General features: G+C 42.6%; 2 protein-coding genes across 4 annotated transcripts in view; both read right to left on the reverse strand.

Annotated features, from left to right (window-relative positions):
* celf3b (cugbp, Elav-like family member 3b) overlaps positions 1–13,516 on the reverse strand; it is a 25,490-nt gene extending 11,974 nt beyond the window's left edge. The window contains exons 1-3 of one of the 2 annotated variants that reach the window (XM_035530478.2): positions 12,691–13,516; positions 11,857–12,046; positions 9,924–10,006 (exon numbers count right to left, since the gene is read on the reverse strand). In XM_035530478.2, coding sequence (XP_035386371.1) covers positions 9,924–10,006; positions 11,857–12,001 — 228 coding nt within the window. In that variant the 5' untranslated portion in view covers positions 12,002–12,046; positions 12,691–13,516. Of the gene's footprint in view, positions 1–9,923; positions 10,007–11,856; positions 12,047–12,396; positions 12,551–12,690 lie in introns of those variants that run through there. The other variant, XM_035530476.2, reaches the window with a different exon arrangement.
* Positions 13,517–14,383: 867 nt separating this feature from the next.
* adamtsl4 (ADAMTS-like 4) overlaps positions 14,384–20,000 on the reverse strand; it is a 34,452-nt gene continuing 28,835 nt past the window's right edge. For both annotated transcript variants that reach the window (XM_027003102.3, XM_081696786.1), the window contains 7 exons: positions 18,540–18,669; positions 18,034–18,238; positions 17,528–17,701; positions 17,121–17,300; positions 16,480–16,659; positions 16,227–16,371; positions 14,384–16,071 (listed from right to left, as the gene is read on the reverse strand). In XM_027003102.3, coding sequence (XP_026858903.3) covers positions 15,941–16,071; positions 16,227–16,371; positions 16,480–16,659; positions 17,121–17,300; positions 17,528–17,701; positions 18,034–18,238; positions 18,540–18,669 — 1,145 coding nt within the window. In that variant the 3' untranslated portion in view covers positions 14,384–15,940. The remainder of the gene's footprint in view (positions 16,072–16,226; positions 16,372–16,479; positions 16,660–17,120; positions 17,301–17,527; positions 17,702–18,033; positions 18,239–18,539; positions 18,670–20,000) is intronic.

Raw genomic sequence — 20,000 nt, forward strand, 5'->3', positions numbered from 1 at the left:
TACTCCACACTATGCCACACACACTATACTCCACACTATACCACACACTATACTTCAGGTGATACTACACACAATATTATAAAACCTACACATGGCAGTACACACAAAGCCTTCTGTGTGCTGTACAGTGGTAGCTCAGTGGTTAAGGTACTTGACTAGTAATCAGGTTGCCAGTTCAAGCCCCACTGCAGCCAAGTTGCCACTGTTAGGCCTCTGAGCAAGACCCTTAAACCTCAATTACTCAAATTGTTCCCAGTCATAATTGCATCAGCTAAATGCCATAAATGTAAATGTGTGCTGACCAGGAGCCAACAGTATGAAATGAAAGCAGGTGAAGGAGGGGAGAGGGAGGGGAGAGTGGGCATACATGTGGAGAGGGGAGCTGCTTACAGAGCTCTGAAACAGAACACAAGCCCCCCCCCACATGCCAATGTACACACACATATAAATCTCACATGCTAATGTGTGCGCATGCATCCAAATCTCACACCCAGACGTGTGCAAAGCCTTGAAGTGAATGACTTCAGTTTCCCTGCTAAAATAAGCTGCAAGGACAAGCCTGGGTGTGTGTAATACGAGCAGCTCCGCCCGGCCGGACTTCCAGCGTCCTTTCGGTCGCTTGGCCAAAACGGTTTTATTATTAGCCGGATGAGACAGGTGAGCAGAGCAAGCGCATGGTACGTGGATGTGATGGTGCTCGACATCGCCATGGCAACGCAGCCCACGACCAGGCACACAGCCTCCTCCAGCCCCCAACCCCCCCCCTCGTCTCCATGGTTACATGCTGATAGCAAGGGCGTGAAGTAAACAAGGATGCCAGTCGCCAGGGGCAACGGCTGGCCTCTCAAAGCTAACAAAGGGAGACGTGGAGCGAGAGAGACAGGGAAGGAGAAGGAAAAAATCCACATTAGCACGCGAATGACGAGAAAGAATAATACCAGGAAGAAGGAGAGCAGGGGAGAGAGAGAGGGAACGAGGGATAACAGGAGAGAAAGGAAAAAAGGATGCATAGAAGAAATGACACGAGTTAAATGGAGATAACACGAGTTAACTAATCAAAGTTAACATGAGTTAACCGGAATTAACCGGAGTTAACCGGAGTTATGCAATACAATGAAATGCAATACAATGCAAAATATTTATCTTTTGTGTCTTTTTTGTGTTGAATCTCTCTAAGTCTCCTAGAGTCTCTCAGTGTTTCTGTTTCTCTCTGAGTCTCAGTGTCTCTGTAGTGTACTGCTGTTGTGCTGAGCCCATTTCCATCAACCCCTGCACAACTCAATGATACAACTCACCCTAGCGACTCCTGAATGTTATCACAAAGTCCCTATTCAGTTTAGATTCGCTCTAATTTTACTCACTCACACTCACACACACACACACACACACACACACACATACACACACAAAGACACACACACACACACACAAAAACAATTGAAATTTGTTGTGCTCATACTCCTGGATGTCTTTTGAGGGTCTCTCACATACAGTATAAGGTTTTCCATGAGACCATGTAGGTGTTTGTAGCGTTTTATATGAGGTTTTCCATGCGGCCGTGTAGGGGTTTGTGGTGTTTTGTATGAGGTTTTCCATGGGGCCACGTAGGTGTTTGTAATGTTTAGTATGAGGATTTCCATGAGGCTGTGTAGGTGTTTGTGGTGTTTTATATGAGGTTTTCCATGAGGCCATGTAGGTGTTTGTAGTGTTTAGTATGAGCCGTTGTAGGTATTCGTATTGTTAAGATTATTCAGTAGGCCACCTTTTGCACAATGACTTGCTACTTTGCCATCTTCTATTCTGAAATATGCATTTTGTGACAAATTATTTACTATAAACCAAATAGAATAAAATTATAGCTCTGTAGTCTCAATGTTTCTAACATATATGTATCAAAAATGAATTCACACACACCATATACATACATACATACTATATATATATATATATATATATATATATATATATATATATATAAATTTATTTTTATTGTTTTGGTGTGTGTGTGTGTGTGTGTGTGTGTGTAAGGGAAAGGCATCAATGCTTCCCATGATTTGTGGTGTTTTGTATGAGGTTTTCCATGAGGCCACGTAGGTGTTTGTAGTGTTTAGTATGAGGTTTTCCATGAGGCCGTGTAGGTGTTTGTAGTGTTTAGTATGAGGTTTTCCATAAGGCCGTGTAGGTGTTTGTAGTGTTTTATATGAGGTTTTCCATGTGGCCGTGTAGGGGTTTGTGGTGTTTTGTATGAGGTTTTCCATGAGGCCACGTAGGTGTTTGTAGTGTTTAGTATGAGGTTTTCCATGCGGCTGTGTAGGTTTTTGTGGTGTTTTGTATGAGGTTTTCCATGAGTACATGTAGGTGATTGTAGTGTTTAGTATGAGGTTTTCCATGAGACTGTGTAGGTGTTTGTACTGTTTAGTATGAGGTTTTCCATGAGGCCGTGTAGGTGTTTGTACTGTTTTGTATGAGGTTTTCCATGAGTACATGTAGGTGATTGTAGTGTTTAGTATGAGGATTTCCATGAGGCTGTGTAGGTGTTTGTGGTGTTTTATATGAGGTTTTCCATGAGGCCATGTAGGTGTTTGTAGTGTTTAGTATGAGCCGTTGTAGGTATTCGTATTGTTAAGATTATTCAGTAGGTCACCTTTTGCACAATGACTTGCTACTTTGCCATCTTCTATTCTGAAATATGCATCTTGTGACAAATTATTTACTATAAACCAAATAGAATAAAATTATAGCTCTGTAGTCTCAATGTTTCTAAGACATATGTATCAAAAATAAATTCACACACACCATATACATACATACATACAATATATATATATATATATATATATATATATATATATATATATATATATATATATATATATATATATATTTTATTTTTTCTATTTTTTTATTTTTTTTGGTGTGTGTGTGTGTGTGTGTGTGTGTGTGTGTGTGTGTGTGTGTGTAAGGTAAAGGCATCAATGCTTCCCATGATAATCAGAGCACTGGGGCTGGGAGAATGGGAGAATGACTCCAGCAGATCCCAGGAACAACATCTGAGATCTCCATCCTGAAGAATCTTATATATACTGTTTATATATACATTCAACATTCAATTCAACTCAGTTGTATTTATATAGACTTTTTAACAACAAACATCTCAAAACAGTTTTTACAGGCACCAGGTCTAGATGCTTTCACTTGTATTATATGCAAACGCATTCAACTTTCTATATGTATACTACCAAACAGGCGCACAGGCGCGCGCACACACACACACACACACACACACACACACACACACACACACACACACACACACACACACACACACACACACACACACACACACACACACACACACACACCCTGACCAGCCTTCTCTAGGGAGTAGGCCAAAAGGATCTGGTGTGGATTACAGAATAGTAAAATCTTGGATTATCCAATCACAATTCATTCTACCCCTCCTCAACCTAAGTGCAGTCACTGGACCATACCATCTCTCAGCACCAGTGGGGGGTGATGTAATAAAGGAATGCTATGTTAGTGTGTGCTGTAGTCTTGCTGTTCTACTTTCATACCCATGGGTTACAAAACACTGATCTATAAATAACAACATCACTCACTTAATGGCCTGCCTCAAACATAGAATCATTCTACACACACATGCCTATGTACATGAATATCTGCAGGAACACACACATACACACACACAGAGGGCGTCTCTCACCCTATTTATTTCCACTTGCCACTTCACACACCACATTAGTCACTCATTGCATCATGCATGTTACCTAGCAACCTGGCATCTTTTACTCAGTCTGTATCCTAGCAACCAGAACCTAAGGGCTCACTCCATGGCAGTCCATTCTGTGCTCCTCATCTCCTCCACTTTAGTTTTGAAACTCATCCCAAAAACATCTATAAAGCAAACGATTTAGCAAACGCTGAGAGCTATGCCACTGTGAACAGATGAATACCTCTCAGTGAATACCGAAGAGAGAATATCTATCTCTCTCTCTCTCTCTCTCTCTCTCTCTATCGATCTATCTATCGATCTATCTATCTATCTAAAGATGCAGACAAGCTGATATTTTTAAACAACACAATACTGATGTATCTCCACTCACAGCTTTCATGTGTTGTCCTTCTTTTCACCCGTCTGTCACAGCACTTGTTAAATAAGACGCGATCAGGTGTGATTACCTAATCAATACCTCAGCAAGCAGAGTGAGGCGTGCCTGTGTGAGTCCAGCAGCACACATGAGAAGGAAATGGCTGTCATATGTGTAGGGATCAGATTCTGGAGCGGTGCCTTTGTTTTCTTCCAGAGCTGTACAGGGTATCTGTTGTTTTTTGGTCAGTTCTACTCAGAGGTGCAGAAGTGCACTAACTCAAATGCAGACTGACTACCCATCTATTTGTGGAATATTTAAATGACCACTGATCCTGCACCTATGGCGAGTAACTGAAACTCTATTACTTATTATAGGGTATTGTTTGTCATTACGTTTACAGTTGTCTGAGATAGGGGTTATTTGGATTTTGCACTTCTAGGCATCAGCAGTGATCCCTGTATTTCTACAGTAGTCTACATCATTGGTATGTTGGACTCTAACCTACTGTACTGTACTAGGATGTATTCTATGAATAAATGACAAAGCACTTTTGTAAGTCTAAGAGCGCCTGCCAAATGCCGTAAATGTAAATGTAACTGAGGTCGACATTTATCCTCTGCAGTTGTTCTCGCTTTCTGTGGCTCTGTTTAGTCACAGGGCAGGTGGTATTTTCTGTAGGTGTATATATTATCTGCTTATATAGCAGTTTTGTTGAATATATAAGTGTTTACATAAACAGTATTTGCCAGAGCATTTAGTGTATAAATATGTATTTTATGTATCCAGCTCACACTCTCACCCATGACAGTGTCCAGTAAAGGATAACACAGTGTGCACAAAGCATACGTTTATAAGTTTCATTCATATACAGAGTTCACGTTTCATTCTTCTCATCACCATCCCAGTTTCTGTTTGTCTGTCCCTCTCTCTCTCTCTCTCTCTCTCTCTCTCTCTCTCTCTCTCTCTCTCTCTTTTGCTGACAGACGTCTGTTTATCAGTAGAACCTATGCTTACGCAACCATACACACCCATCTCATATAGTGCATAAAACAAACACACACACACACACACACACACACACACACACACACACACACACACACACACACACACACACACACACACACACTCTTCCTTCTGAATTTGCACACATGGTTTTTCCATCTTTTGCTTTCATCCCTTGGGTCCTTTTGTGGTTTAAACACACAAGTCCCTTTCTCACTCTTCCTGTTCTGTTCTAGTATTATGGTTATATTATCTCACCAGTTCTTAATGCTGTCTGTGGCACTTTTGATATATATATATATATATATATAATTAGAGTGAGATGGAGGGTAAGAGGGAGAGAGTGATGGAGTGAGAGAGATGGAGAGTGGGTGTGTAGAATAACAGCAGTGAGGGGCCTGTTGTTATCATGTTTGTTTACTTGTTTACCAGTTGTTTACACATTTACTTCTTGTTTGTCTACAGTCATTTCTGACTTGCTGGTTTTGCCCTCTCATCTCCGCTGAAATAAAACCCAGCATGTTTGCAATGCACGGAAAAGAGGATCTGTCCATCTCCCCTCCGTATACGTCGTCCGCAACCTTTTCTCATTCGTGGTTTCCTTTACTGCTATTCCGGGTAACATTCCTGCTGACTACTGACTGCCACACCTTTTAAACACTCCCTTTCTCAAAACAGGTTTTTCCAAAGTTTCTTTTGTTTACAAACAGAATCAATACCATAAATAATTTAGACTCCTTAAATCAGATCCTTTATGTCACTGCCCAACAAGACTGGTGTTCAGAGCTCGATCGGTTGATTTCCTGGGTGGAGGTGTGTCCTCTGGCCTTCGACGCTCGTACCGTTCGTTCTAAATTAGCACGTGTCTCCCAGATCATGCCTACATCTCAGCCCCGGGGTTACTGTAAGGAAGGGTGGAGGTGGAAGAGGGGTTGTTGCCAGATCTAGAGGAGGGGTTGTGGGTTGAGGTGGAGGAGGGGTCAGTCATGGGTGAAGGGGAGTGGCAAAGGATAGAGAGAGATGAGGGCAGGAAGAGGATCTGACAGGAACATGGAGACATCACTGGGTTGATCACCATCACACCACCCGATTAGAGAACAGGGACGAGGGACAGTATTGTACTCATCACAGAAGAAGAACAAAAAAGAAAAACAATAAAGCGGGACAGAGAGAAGGTATTAGGAGGGAAGAAACAGAGGAAGAAGCAGGAAGACGAGAGGAAGACCGAGGAAGAGGAAGACAGGGGAAAACGAGAAGGAGAGAGTGACAAAGAGGAGTCTGTGAAGACAATCGAAGAAAGGTCATAGTGTCATGCCGGTAACTGAACTAATTACTGCCTTACCACCTTTTGACTCCATGCCGATCTCTCTCTCTCTCTCTCTCTCTCTCTCTCTCTCTCTCTCTCTCTCTCTCTCTCTCTCTCCCTCCCCCTCTCTCTACCTCTCTCCCTCTCCCTCACTTCCTGTCTCTCTCCCTACCTCCTTCTCTGTCTCTCTGCTATTTTTCTTCATCTACAGATCCATAACATAACATGAAGAAACCGTACCGCAAAATTATATAATGACAAATTCTATAAGAGAATTCCACTGAGAGCAAGTCGTGTCCCAGAGCAGCACTGAGAGGCTCCTGCTGGCCTGAACAAGGGTTCTTCTGCTGATTCTTTAACTGTTGTTATGCAAAATTATATCTCATTGAAAATGGGCTTAAAAGATATATATAATTTTGCATAACTACAGGTAAAGAAAAAAAAATATACACACACACACACAGTGAGATAATGGTGAGACAAATGACCATTCGTGCAATAACTGTGGTACACTTCAGATGTTCAGGATTTGTCTTTTCCTGTGGCAAAGCATTTTAATACTAATGGACACCGCATTAATGATTCATTAATGACATATCTGTTTGCATAGCCAGTTGTTGCTATGGCAGCAATGAAATTAGGAAACGCAAAGTAAAAGAAGTGATCTACACTCTTGGAACTTGGAATGACTTGGAACTGTGATGCATTCCCCATGGAATGAATTTTCTGATTTAAACATTTACTTTATAAATTGGTTCCTCTGCCTAGAACTTCAGAAGCAGTTTGCTTGCACAGCTGATGAAGGACCTCTGTCCAAAATGTTCTGTTTCTCTGGAAACTCTGTCTACTTCACTAGAATTTGGATTATATTAGGCAATTAGGTGAACACCTGAACCAAATCCTATTGAAGGACTGGTAATGAGCACATTCAACTTCCAAAAATCTATCAGTATACACACCTCTGGAAATATTATGAGAATAAGAAAACATTAAAAGGCCAAGATGCATGAAAGCTGTGACTGAAAAACAAATACTGATTTCTGAACTCTTTCCAAGTTAAAATATTAGTGTTGTGTTGTTTAAAAATGAATATGAACATGTTTTCTTTGCCTTATTGGAGAAATGAAAACACTGCATGTTTATAATTACTTTGATCAGTCATTTTTTGCTAATAAATGCTCTAAATGACAATATTTGTACATGGAATTTGGGAGAAACATTCATTTTACTCAAACACAAACTTATAATTAGTAAAACCAGAGAAGCTGCTAATTTTGCAGTAGTCTCTTAATTTTTTCCAGAACTAAATAATATATCTTCTGTACCCATACAGAAAAAAAAAAAAAAAAAAAAAAAAAAAAAAAAAAAAAATATATATATATATATATATATATATATATATATATATATATATATATATATATATATATATATATATATATATATATATATGTGTGTGTGTGTGTGTGTGTGTGTGTGTGTGTGTGTGTGTCTTCTTCAGTAAAACAAAGCTTGTTACCATATCAGAATGAATATGATCTTGTCCTCATGTATTTTAAAATGGTTTGATGTAACAACCATAGGCACACACACAAACACATACACATGTACATCCAGAAAGTATTCACTGTGCTTCACTTTTTCCACATTTTGTTATGTTACAGCCTTATTCCAAAATGGATTCAATTAATTTTTTCCCTTGAAATTCTACACAAAATACCCAATAATGTCAAAGTGAAAACAGTTTGTTTGGAATTGTTGCAAATTTATTAAAAATAAAAAAAAATTTAAATCACATGTACATAAGTATTCACAGCCTTTGCCATGACACTCAAAATTGAGCTCAGGTGCATCCTGTTTCCACTGATCATCCTTCAGTTGTTTCCACAACTTGATTGGAGTCCACCTGTGGTAAATCCAGTTGATTGGACATGAAAGGCACACACCTGTCTATATAAGGTCCCATAGTTGGCAGTACATGTCAGAGCACAAACCAAGACATGAAGTCCAAGGAATTGTATCAAGGCACAGATCAGGGGAAGGGTACAGAAAAACCTCTGCAGCATTGAAAGTCCCAATGAGTACAGTGGCCTCCATCATCCATAAATGGAAGAAGTTTGGATCCACCAGGACTCTTCCTAGAGCTGGCCGCTCAGTTAATCTGTGTGATCGGGGTAGAAGGGCCTTAGTCAGAGGGGTGACCAAGAAGCCAAGGGTCACTCTGACAGAGCTTCAGCGTTGCTCTGTGGAGAGAGGAGAACCTTCCAGAAGGACAACCATTTCTGCAGCACTCCACCAATCAGGCCTGTATGGTAGAGTGGCCAGGTGGAAGCCAGTTCTCAGTAAAAGGCACAAGACAGCCCACTTGGATTTTGCCAAAAGGCACCTGAAGGACTCTCAGACCATGAGAAACTAAATTCTCTGGTCTGATGAAACAAAGATTGAACTCTTTGGACTGAATGCCAAGCATCATGTCTGGAGAAAACCAGGCACTCCTCATCACTTGGCCAATACCATCCCTACAGTGAAGCATGGTGGTGGCAGCATCATGCCGAGGGGTTGTTTTCCGGCATCAGGAACTGGGAGACTAGTCAGGGTCAAGGGAATGATGAATGCAGCAATGTACAGAGACATCCTTGAAGAAAACAAGCTCCAGAGTGCTCTGGACCTCAAACTGGGGTGAAGGTTCATCTTCCAACGGGACAATGACCCTAAGCACATGGCTAAGATAACAAAGGAGTGGCTTCGGGTCAACTCTGTGAATGTTCTTGAGTGGCCCAGCCAGAACCCAGACTTGAACCCGATTGAACATCTCTGGAGAGATCTGAAAATGGCTGTGCCCCAACGCTCCTGATGGAGCTTGAGAGGTTCTGCAAAGAAGAATGGGAAAACCTGCCCAAATAGGTGTGCCAAGCTTGTAGAATCAAAAACATTTGAGGCTCTAATTGCTGCCAAAGGTGCTTCAAAAAAGTATTGAGCAAAGGCTGTGAATACTTACGTACACGTGATTTTTTTGGTTATTTTTAAAAAATTTGCAACAATTTCAAACAAACTTTTTTCACTTTGTCATTATGGGGAATTGTGTGTAGAATTTTGAGGAAAAAATGAATTTAATCCATTTTGGAATCAGACTGTAACATAACAAAATGTGGAAAAAGTGAAGCGCTGTGAATACTTTCCGGATGCACTGTACACACACACACACACGCGCGCGCGCGCACATACACATGCACATACACACTCAGGGCTTGAAGGTCAAATGAGCCAGGCCTTGCTCTGTAAATGAACTTGTTCAAACCCCCCCAGGACACACACACGCGCGCATACACACACACACTCACACACACACACACGGGCACATGCACGCACACACATGCACACTTGCGCGCGCACGCACATACGCGCGTGCGCACGCATGTACACACACGTGTACACACACAAGCACCCACACACGCATGTGCACGCATACACACACACACAGATGCACGGCGTGGACTCACCCCTGGCAGGGTCTTCTGCTCATGCAGAGCTGTCTGGGCTTTGAGGGCTGATTCCCGTGCACAGTACGTCAGGAAGGCACATCCTGTGAAAGAGAGGGACAGCGAAAGGGAGGGGAGGAAGAGGGGTGGGATTGGGAGAATGATAGAGAGAGAGAGAGAGAAAAAGTAAAACAAGGAGAGAAAAAGAAGTATGGAGAGAGCAAAAGAAAGAAGAGTAGAGATTAGGACAGATTAAGTTTTTCACAGCTAGACCAGCAATCAGTTTAATTTCCATTGCAGTTTGTGGATTAAAAATGTTGCATTCTCAAATCTTGCTACCACTGCCCTACACACTCTCAATACTGTTCTCCAACAGTCATGCCACAATTACACTACACGCTCCCACTACAGTTCTCCCAGTTACCCTACAGACTCCCACTACAGTTCTCCAACACATACAATACAAGCAGTTACACTACTGACCTCGCTGAGGTTACACCACAGTGACTCCAGTGACACAAATGTTCTAAAAACACAGATTACTGGCAGCCACTTGTAAACCATTTCTGCGGATCTGTAAGTGTATTAATAAAACTGAATATGAATGAAACTGCCACATTTTGGCAGATCTCAGGATGTGTGCAGTTTATCTTGTTCTGTCCACCTATGTGAGCTGAGTACAGAAAAGACTGGAACAGCAGTAACACACACCCACCCACACACACGAGCAGACACACTTAAAAGGCCGGAAGCCATCTCCATTATAATGGCATTATCTCCATTATAATAATGGATATGTAAAACTCAGAGCAGGCTGTCTTAATTTAGCATACACTAACAAGCAGTCCCTCAGAGAGACTAACAGTGTGTGAGTGTGTGGGCGTTGATGAGATGCCCCATATTCGGACAAGTAGCTTTTCAATGGCCTGCTGAGGGCATACACTTAGCCCCAGCCACCTTTATGGCTCCCTGTGTCTGGATCCTTGTGTAGGGATTCCCGTGTCTGGATCCCCATGTTCGGATTCCCGTGTCCAGATCCCCATATCGGGATCCTTACAATCAGAGCAGAAAACCAGACAAAGGCTCCCTTCAACCTTCTAAAACACGGGCTGAGGCTGCATCGCACACGAAACAAAAATCACAGTGCAGAAAGCAGACAGAGCGAGACGTTGAGTAATCACATCCGCCATGATCCATCTCTTCTTAGTAACAACTTTCTCTGCTGCTTTTGTGATTATTTCAGGGCACAAACACAGTGATCACAGAATAGTGCATGGTGGTATTACCTGTGAAGCAGAAATGGCAGAAATGGCAACCTAATTACCACTTGTTTCAGTGCGTGGTCTCTCTCCTAACCAAACATCACCCATGTAAATCAGAACCAAGAGTCTCTCCTAACCAAACATCATCCATGTAAATCAGAACGAACTGTCTCTCCTAACCAAACATCACCCATGTAAATCAGAACCAAGAGTCTCTCCTAACCAAACATCATCCATGTAAATCAGAACGAACTGTCTCTTCTAAACAAACATCACCCATGTAAATCAGAACCAACAGTCTCACCTAAACAAACATCACCCATGTAAATCAGAACCAACAGTCTCACATAAACAAACATCACCCATGTAAATCAGAACCAACAGTCTCACCTAAACAAAAATCAAGCAGGTAAATATCAGAACCAACAGTCTCACCTAAACAAACATCACCCAGTTAAATCAAAACCAACAGTATCACCTAAACAAACATCATCTATGTAAATCAGAACCAACAGTCTCACCTAAACAAATATCACCCTTGTAAATCAAAACCAACAGTCTCACCTAAACAAACATCACCCAGGCAAATACTAGAAGTGGCAGTCAAGGTTGCAGTTACATGTGCCCCAGCAAGGGGGCGCTGCACTGTCTATAATTTCAGCTACTCAGGAAAGTTTCATAAGCTCCGTTACCTTTGTGCATGCCAGTGTATTTATCCTTAATCACTGTCAGCTCGTAGATCTTCCCAAACTGCTCGAAGATGGGTTTGAGGTCCTTCTCCTCCAGATTCCGCGGGATCTGCCCGATGAAGAGCTTTATGGCGTCAGGTTCCTTCATTGGGATGGCGGTGAGAAAGGACCCAATGCGCCCTGGGTCACGGCACTAGTTTCAGGGGTGAGGGTTGGGGAGAGTGCATGAACAGACAGACAGAAAATATCATATCTGTGTGTGCAGCATGCAAACAGGGGAAAGGGGGGGGATTAATCATAACTGTGTGAGAAAGCCAAAGATACAACAAGGGTCTCCTTCATCAAACAGGTTACTGAGCTATGTCTAAATGTTGCTACCTCTCACATGTAGAATAAACAACTCAAACAAAGGCATTTTACATTTTACATTTTCCCAATGACTGCCACAATTACACGAATGGTAATAGTCCATTAAAATTCAGTCATGGCCTCTACTATGTCGCGATTTTTCATTAAGAGCGGTAATTTGCTCTGAACGATTACCTGTCTCCGTCTGGAGCAAAGCTGTAACAGAGAGAATCCTGCATATATTGATGTGTATAGTAGCCCACGCTGTCACAGAGCGCGAGCTCCCTTTGTTTCACGCGCTTACGGTATAGACCGACTACGGACCGAGTAGTCCCTTTGTCCGCCTCCGTTAACAAAACAGTTGAAAACACACACACACACACACACACACACACACACACACACACACACACACACACACACTACATGCATAGCCTATACATACGTACACACAGGACAGTGAACCGTACCATGCTATATTAGTCATACCTTATTCGTCACCGTCTTCTCCGGACCTCCCTTCTGTAAAATGTGCAGGACCCCTCTTCTGTAAAATGTGCAGGACCTCTCTTCTGTAAAATGTGCAGGACCTCTCTTCTGTAAAATGTGCAGAACCTCTCTTCTGATCCTCCGTTCCTCGCAGTTTAAGATCCACCTAACGCGGGTACCGTCACACTAGTAGAAATCGATACGCCTGTGTCTTGAATCTTGAAAGGTTGAATGTCCTGAAAGGTTACACAGTCCTGCCCCGTAACGCCACTGGTCCCGATTTCCCCACTAGTCTTAAGAGTAAGTCGTTTCGTAAAAATCCTAAACTGATACGTTATGGTGTTAAACTTTATTGTATCAGTTATTTTAAACTCTATACTCTCGATCAAGATCTAAAAGCAGGGGCAAAAATATACAGATTTTTGATCGCACCTTTCCAGAATTTTGTTCTTCTGTTTTTATTTTTTATTTTTTGCAGCTCTCGTCTTCTCTATGGTTGTTGACGTCGTCTGCCGGCGTCTCGCTCTCTCCGTCGGTCCTTCTTCCTTCAGCTGTTGACAGGCCGTGATGAACCACGCAGGGATCGTCAACAACTTACAGACTTCAACAGCACGAAAATAAACATACGTTTACATTTTTGATAACTCATTGTCATTTTCTTAGACTTTTAATAAATGGCTTTGTCATCTTATTTCATATTTTGGGTCCTTTAGAGAGTAATCTACACGTGAAAGCAATCTTAGTGGGCTATTAAACGTCACTATTCCAATTTCTTTCGTTTTTAATAAGTGTGAACAGTTGGCTGGCGGTCCCTGACATTCTGGCCCACAGAACCTCCTATTGTTCTCGCCGCGAGCTCTGGCCGTGGTGCTGAAGTACTCCGTAGTGGCAACGCACGCGTACGTATACACACACGTACACACACACACACACACACACACACACACACACACACACACACACACACACACCCCATATGCAGGTCCAGACATATATCGCTAGACTCCAGATGTTAGAATGCATGTGTACGCGTGAGTGCGAGTCTAGGCCATCAACATGGATTAGGTGTTAATCTCGGAACCTCCGCGCTCACGAGGCACGGATTTGGAACGGGCTGTTACGGTCTTCATTCTGAGGATTAATTTGGCCAAAATACCTCCTATTTCACAGCGCCTTACGCGGTTTACCGGAGCCGGTGCATGGCGTGCTTCTGTCTTCGGTGCTCGAGCACACCTGTCGCACCGATAAAGAGGCGCTTTTTTTTATTTTTATTTTTATTTTTATTTTTTTTGCTTTTTTGCACTTCGCGTTGCCGCGTGAGCCCTCGCTTCCTGCGGTAGAGCACCACGAGGGGGGATGAAGTCATAGGGTTCGGAGTGATTTACTTTGAAAGGTCACCATCTGCCTCTCGTGCCCCCAGCTCTACTCCACCCCGCCCCCCTCCCACGGTCTCTCGCGCTGTGAAACAGACACACACGCGCGCACGCACGCGCTATAACATCTCTAGCAAGCCTGCCAATGTAGATGTGGAAAGGAGTCACGCGTCAGGGAGAGCTGAGCCGCGAGTAGCTGGCGCGCCTCAAACACCTACGCAACGTGACGCCGACACCTAGTGGCCAGAAGTAGTCATCACCCCGACTATAGCAAATGTGAAGCAAAATCGGTACGATATCAGGAAAAAAACAGCCAGGGCTCCGACATTTCCGTTTATTTGGTCTGTAACGGCACTGACAAACATGACAAAAACTAAACAAATACAAATGTTCATAATAACGTAACTTTTTTTTAAGCCTCTAAAGATAATAACAAAAGCACATTCTCTCGCTTCATTTAAGAAAAAAATAAATTATATGTTTTATAATCATAGATAAATAATTATCTGTCTTCTATTTTTTATACAGAAGTATATTTTACCACTTAAATGGTATTTATGTGATTTATGAGATTATGGCATTATACACACAAAATTACTCTTCTAAAACTAAATACACATACAAACTCTTACACACACACACACACACACACAAACACAAACACACACACACACACACACACACACACACACACACACACACACACACACACACACACAAACAATTTCACACATTCACACAAAAACTCAGCATTTCAAACATACCTGAATCGAATCCTGTTCATTAATTTTCATACTGAGTTCAGCATTTCAATTCAGCACTTACAACATAGATTGTGTTCATTAAAATATTACTTTTATACATGCATATCAGTCTTATAAAAATGCTTTTAAAACATTTGCACACAGTACACTATTGGGGATGAAGAGAACAGAAATTGCAAACATTCCTGTGTGTGTATCTCTGGGGTAAGTGAATAAGAAATACACACAAACTATATATACAAATACTACATGGCTTAGACGACCAGGACATTAGACTGGTAATATCAAATTGGGAGGCTCATGAACTGGTTCACAGATATTTCTCAGGAAAGCACACAGAGCTGAATGCGTGTGTTGAATTTACATCTACTTTGGCCAGTGAGCTCTTATGTTAATTCTGCCTGTTCTGGAAATTCACTGTTCAGTGGTGTAAGAGTTTATTTTGTTTATGGTTATATGGGCTGTAGCTGATGTGAAAATGAGCTGGGTGGTTGAATCACATCCAGCAAAATTATGGTTGAGGATGTGTGTGTGTGTGTGTGTGTGTTTACCACATTAGTGAGGGCTGCTGTTATATCTGTGCTCTTATACCTGTGCTGACAAACACAAATTGTGCTGAAGAAAAACTGTAACTTTAGGCCAGTTTTTGAGTTTTTCCTATAAGTTAATCATTAGAAGGCAACACATGATTTAATGAATTAGGAGAATTAATTTGGAAAATATGGAAATAGCTCACAAACTTCAGCATTCAGGCTTCCTGCACGTTGGCACTGCAATAAAAGATTAGTGCTTTTAAAACAAAGGCATATTTGATAAAGACCAAGCTCTCATTTTGAGAAACTGCCTAAAGTGTGTTGCAGGGTGGGTGGGGCTAGTAGGACCTTCTGCCTTTGAGTGGTAGGTCTGGCCTCAGTCTGGGATTGGAGGAGCCTCACTCTAGGAACGTTAAACTGCACAAAGACTCTTATCTCAGTTCAGCCATTAGAAACTATTCCTCCCCAGATACCCATCAGAACTGAGCCAGTCTGTGATTGGTTGTGTCCCATGATGTCTGTGATTGGCCAAGTCACTGACATGCCCCTGACGTGTTGGTGACCTCTGACCCAGAATAGGTCAGTGTCGTTTGGCACGCTGGGCGCTCTGAGCACAGGAAGCACAGCAGGCTGTTTTGTAGTAGGAGTACACACACAGACGAGCCTGCACCACCATCACACAGTTCTGACGCCTGTCTCTGCAATTCTCGTCTGCAGAGAGAGAGGGAGAGAGAGAGAGAGAAAACAAACATCCAAAAAAACATGAACTGTAAGGTGAAGACAGACCCTCCCAGCCCCTGCAACCACACACACCCCATTTAAAACCCACCCACAACCCCCCCACACACCCCCCCGCCCACACACACCTGTGACGGAGTTGCAGGAGACTGTGTTACAGAGCTGCTCCTGTTCTGGCTTGCTGCTGGGGTCACAGGCTGAGCTTTGCTGTTTGTCCAATGTGAGACACCGTACTTCTCGAGTCTGGACTCCATTTCCACAGGAACGAGAGCACTGCAAGACATGAGGAAGTGGGGTTAAGAACGGGTAAAGGAGACACTTACAGGACTCCTCCCACCCTCTCTCTCTCCGTCTCTCTCTCTCTCTCTCTCTCTTGCTCACCGAGCTCCATTCTGTGGTGAACCACTGTGGTTTACAGGGTTCCAGTTCACACGTTTGCACAGGGGACGGTTTTTCCAGGTGCGCACATTCACTGGCTTGTATCAAAGTAAAATCTGTCCCCAGTTTTTGGACACATATGACATCTCTCCGCTGGGTTCCATTTCCGCACAGAGAGCTACACTGTAACACACAGTACACACAGCAGTAGTATTACACAGCTTAACACACAGTAATGATACACAAATACTACTGTGTTCCTCACTGTCTCTCTCACACTCACTCTGTCTTTTTCACTTTCACTCTTACCCTGTCTCACTCTCAGTCTGTTACTTTCTGTCTCACTCTGTCTCTCATTCTCCCACTCGAAGTCTCTCTCACTCTCAATCCATCTCTCTCACTCCGTCTCACTCTCATCTTGTCTTATTCTTAGTCTCTCTCGCTCTGTCTCAGTCTGTCTTTCTCACTCTCGCTCACTCACAGTCTCACTTTCAATCTCACATTTGTCTCACTGTCTCTCTGTCTCACTCTCCGCCACTCTCACTCTTTTTAATTCTCACTCTGACTCACTTTTACTCTGTCTCACTCTTTGTCTCATTGTCTGTCATACTCTCACTCTGTTGCACTCTCTGTCTCAGTCTCACCTGTCCCCAAGGACTGGTGAACCACAGGGTTGTTGGGCTGCAGGGTCCCCTGTTGCAGGCCTTCATATCAGCGGGTTTGTCCCCCACACACTCCCTTCTTTTACCCCCCTCACGCACCTCTCCCCTCCTTAAACACACCACCTCTCGCCGTTGGGTGCCTGGGCCGCAGGTCGCAGAGCACTGAGACACATACACACACACACACACACACACACACACACACGTAAATGCAAATGCGGAAATAAAAAAAAAAAAATAAAATAAAATAAAATAAAATATATATATATATATATATATATATAAATGTAAAGTTCCAATGATTGACAGACATTCTAAGGAAACATTAACTAGTAGAGTTCATTAGAAAGTTTGGCGACATGAACCTAACCTCACTGATCAGTACTTACAGTGTTTGTCCAATCTGTGAAGTACCAGTTAGTGACACATGGCCCCATGTGACAGTCTTCACTTCCTTGTGGGCGGAGCCTGGAATTGCACTCCACCTCATTCACCTCGTTGCCATGGTTACTGACACAACGGACATTACGTGTTCTCTTGCCCACCCCGCAGTCGACAGAACACTGTAAATTCACACACACACACACACACACACACACACACACACACACACACACACATTTGGAATGTCTTGTTGTCTTTCTTCTTCCCAGTTGCTAACTGTTGTTTGGCATGGCACTCATGGAATGCTCATTTTGTAAATCTTTCTTTTTGGCCCCAGACTCTTGTATCGAGCGCTATCTTAGTTCAGTGGGATCTTGGACTCTAACCTGTTTGTACTGGCCAGGATGTTATGAGTAGATGGCGAAGCAATTCTGTAAGTCACTCTGGATAATAGCATCTGCTAAATGTCCTAAATGTGTGTGTGTGTCTGTGTGTGTGTGAAAGTACTCACGGCACTCCAGTTGGAGGCGATCTCCCAGTGGGAGCAGATCCGCAGCTGGCAGGGCTGGGTGGTGTTGGGGCGACTCAGCGCAGCACACTGCTGGGGGTGTACCATGGTGGAGCGGTTCCCAAAGCTCCGCCTACACTGCAGCTGCCTCTGTTGCATGCCCCGCCCACACGACACACTGCACTCAGACCAGGGCCCTGCCTCCCAGCTATGCACACACACAGATACACATGCACAAAAGGATGCACAGGATACACACAGGAAGGCACAGATATACATGTATGCATATACACAAGTATGCATACTCACAAACAGAGACACACACACACACAAACATACACATATAAGCTTGTATAATTTTATGAGATCCTAGAGTTCATGTTCTGTATGTGAGTCACACACACATCCTCTTACACGCACACACAAACATATACATTCACTATCATACCACACACACACACACACACACACACACACACACACACACACATACACACACAGTGACTCACAATGGTGGGCAGGGATGTACGTTGCATGGTTCCTCTTCGGGGAGGAGCTTAGCTGCTGAGTCACACCTCCTCTCATGAACTTCCTCATCAGTGTGTCTATTGACACACACGATCTCTCTGTACTGAGAACCTAACACACACACATGCACACACATGCACACACCCACACACACACACAAAGACACACATGCACATGCACAGACAAATTAGTCATGAATTGTAGTGCTCTATTTCCACCACAAGAGGGCAACAAAAAACTCCAGACACCGCCACACTTCACAAATAAAATTGATTAGAAACAGACTTTCATAAGTTCAAGACACACACACACACACACACACACACACACACACACACACACACACACACACAATAATAAAACATCATAATAACGGCATAACTGGAGTCCTTGCACTTGGCAGCATTAATCTAGTTGTTTGGCATGTCTGTTCGCAAAGGGGGAACAAGACCAACTGCATATTTGGCAAAATTGAATTTTTCCAAGTTTTAGTACATACTGAAAAATACCCATTCAGCTGGTCAAAGCAGGCTAATGCAAAGACTTCAGGTTTTAAAGTCCCTGTCCAATCTGGATATTGTGTAATCAACTCTTAATCTACAAGATCATAATTCTTAATAAGTCTTATTAATTATAAATCATACAATTCAATAACTACTGTGAATTATTCGGTAACTACATTAAATATAGCAAATGTAAGTTGTGTAGTTAGAAGAAAAGAGAGGGACTACAGACATAACACTGCATCTACAGACAACACTGCATCTACACACATAACATTACATTTACAGACATAACACTGCATGTACAGACAAGACACTGCACCTACAGACATAACACTGCACCTATAGACATAGCATTACATCTACAGACATAACATTACATCTACAGACATAACACTGCATCTACAGACAACACTGCATCTACACACATAACATTACATTTACAGACATAACACTGCATGTACAGACAAGACACTGCACCTACAGACATAACACTGCACCTATAGACATAGCATTACATTTACAGACATAACATTACATCTACAGATGTAACACTGCACCTACAGACATACAACTACATCTACAGACATAACACTGCATCTACAGACTTAAAACTACATGTACAGACATAACACTGCATCTAAAGATGTAACAGCATCTACAGACATAACTACATCTACAGACGTAAAACTGCATCTACAGACGTTAAACTACATCTACAGACATAAAACTACATCTACACACGTAACAATGCATCTACACACGTAACACTGCGTCTACAGATGTAACACTACATCTACAGACATAGAAGTACATCTACAGACATAACACTACATCTACAGACATAACACTACATCTACAGGGGACTGCTGTACAGGGAGAGGACACGTAACACTACATCTACAGACATAAAACTACATCTACAGACGTAGCACTACA

Source organism: Electrophorus electricus, chromosome 14 (assembly GCF_041902795.1).
Source record: "Electrophorus electricus isolate QZ-2024a chromosome 14, ASM4190279v1, whole genome shotgun sequence".
Taxonomy (NCBI): domain Eukaryota; kingdom Metazoa; phylum Chordata; class Actinopteri; order Gymnotiformes; family Gymnotidae; genus Electrophorus; species Electrophorus electricus.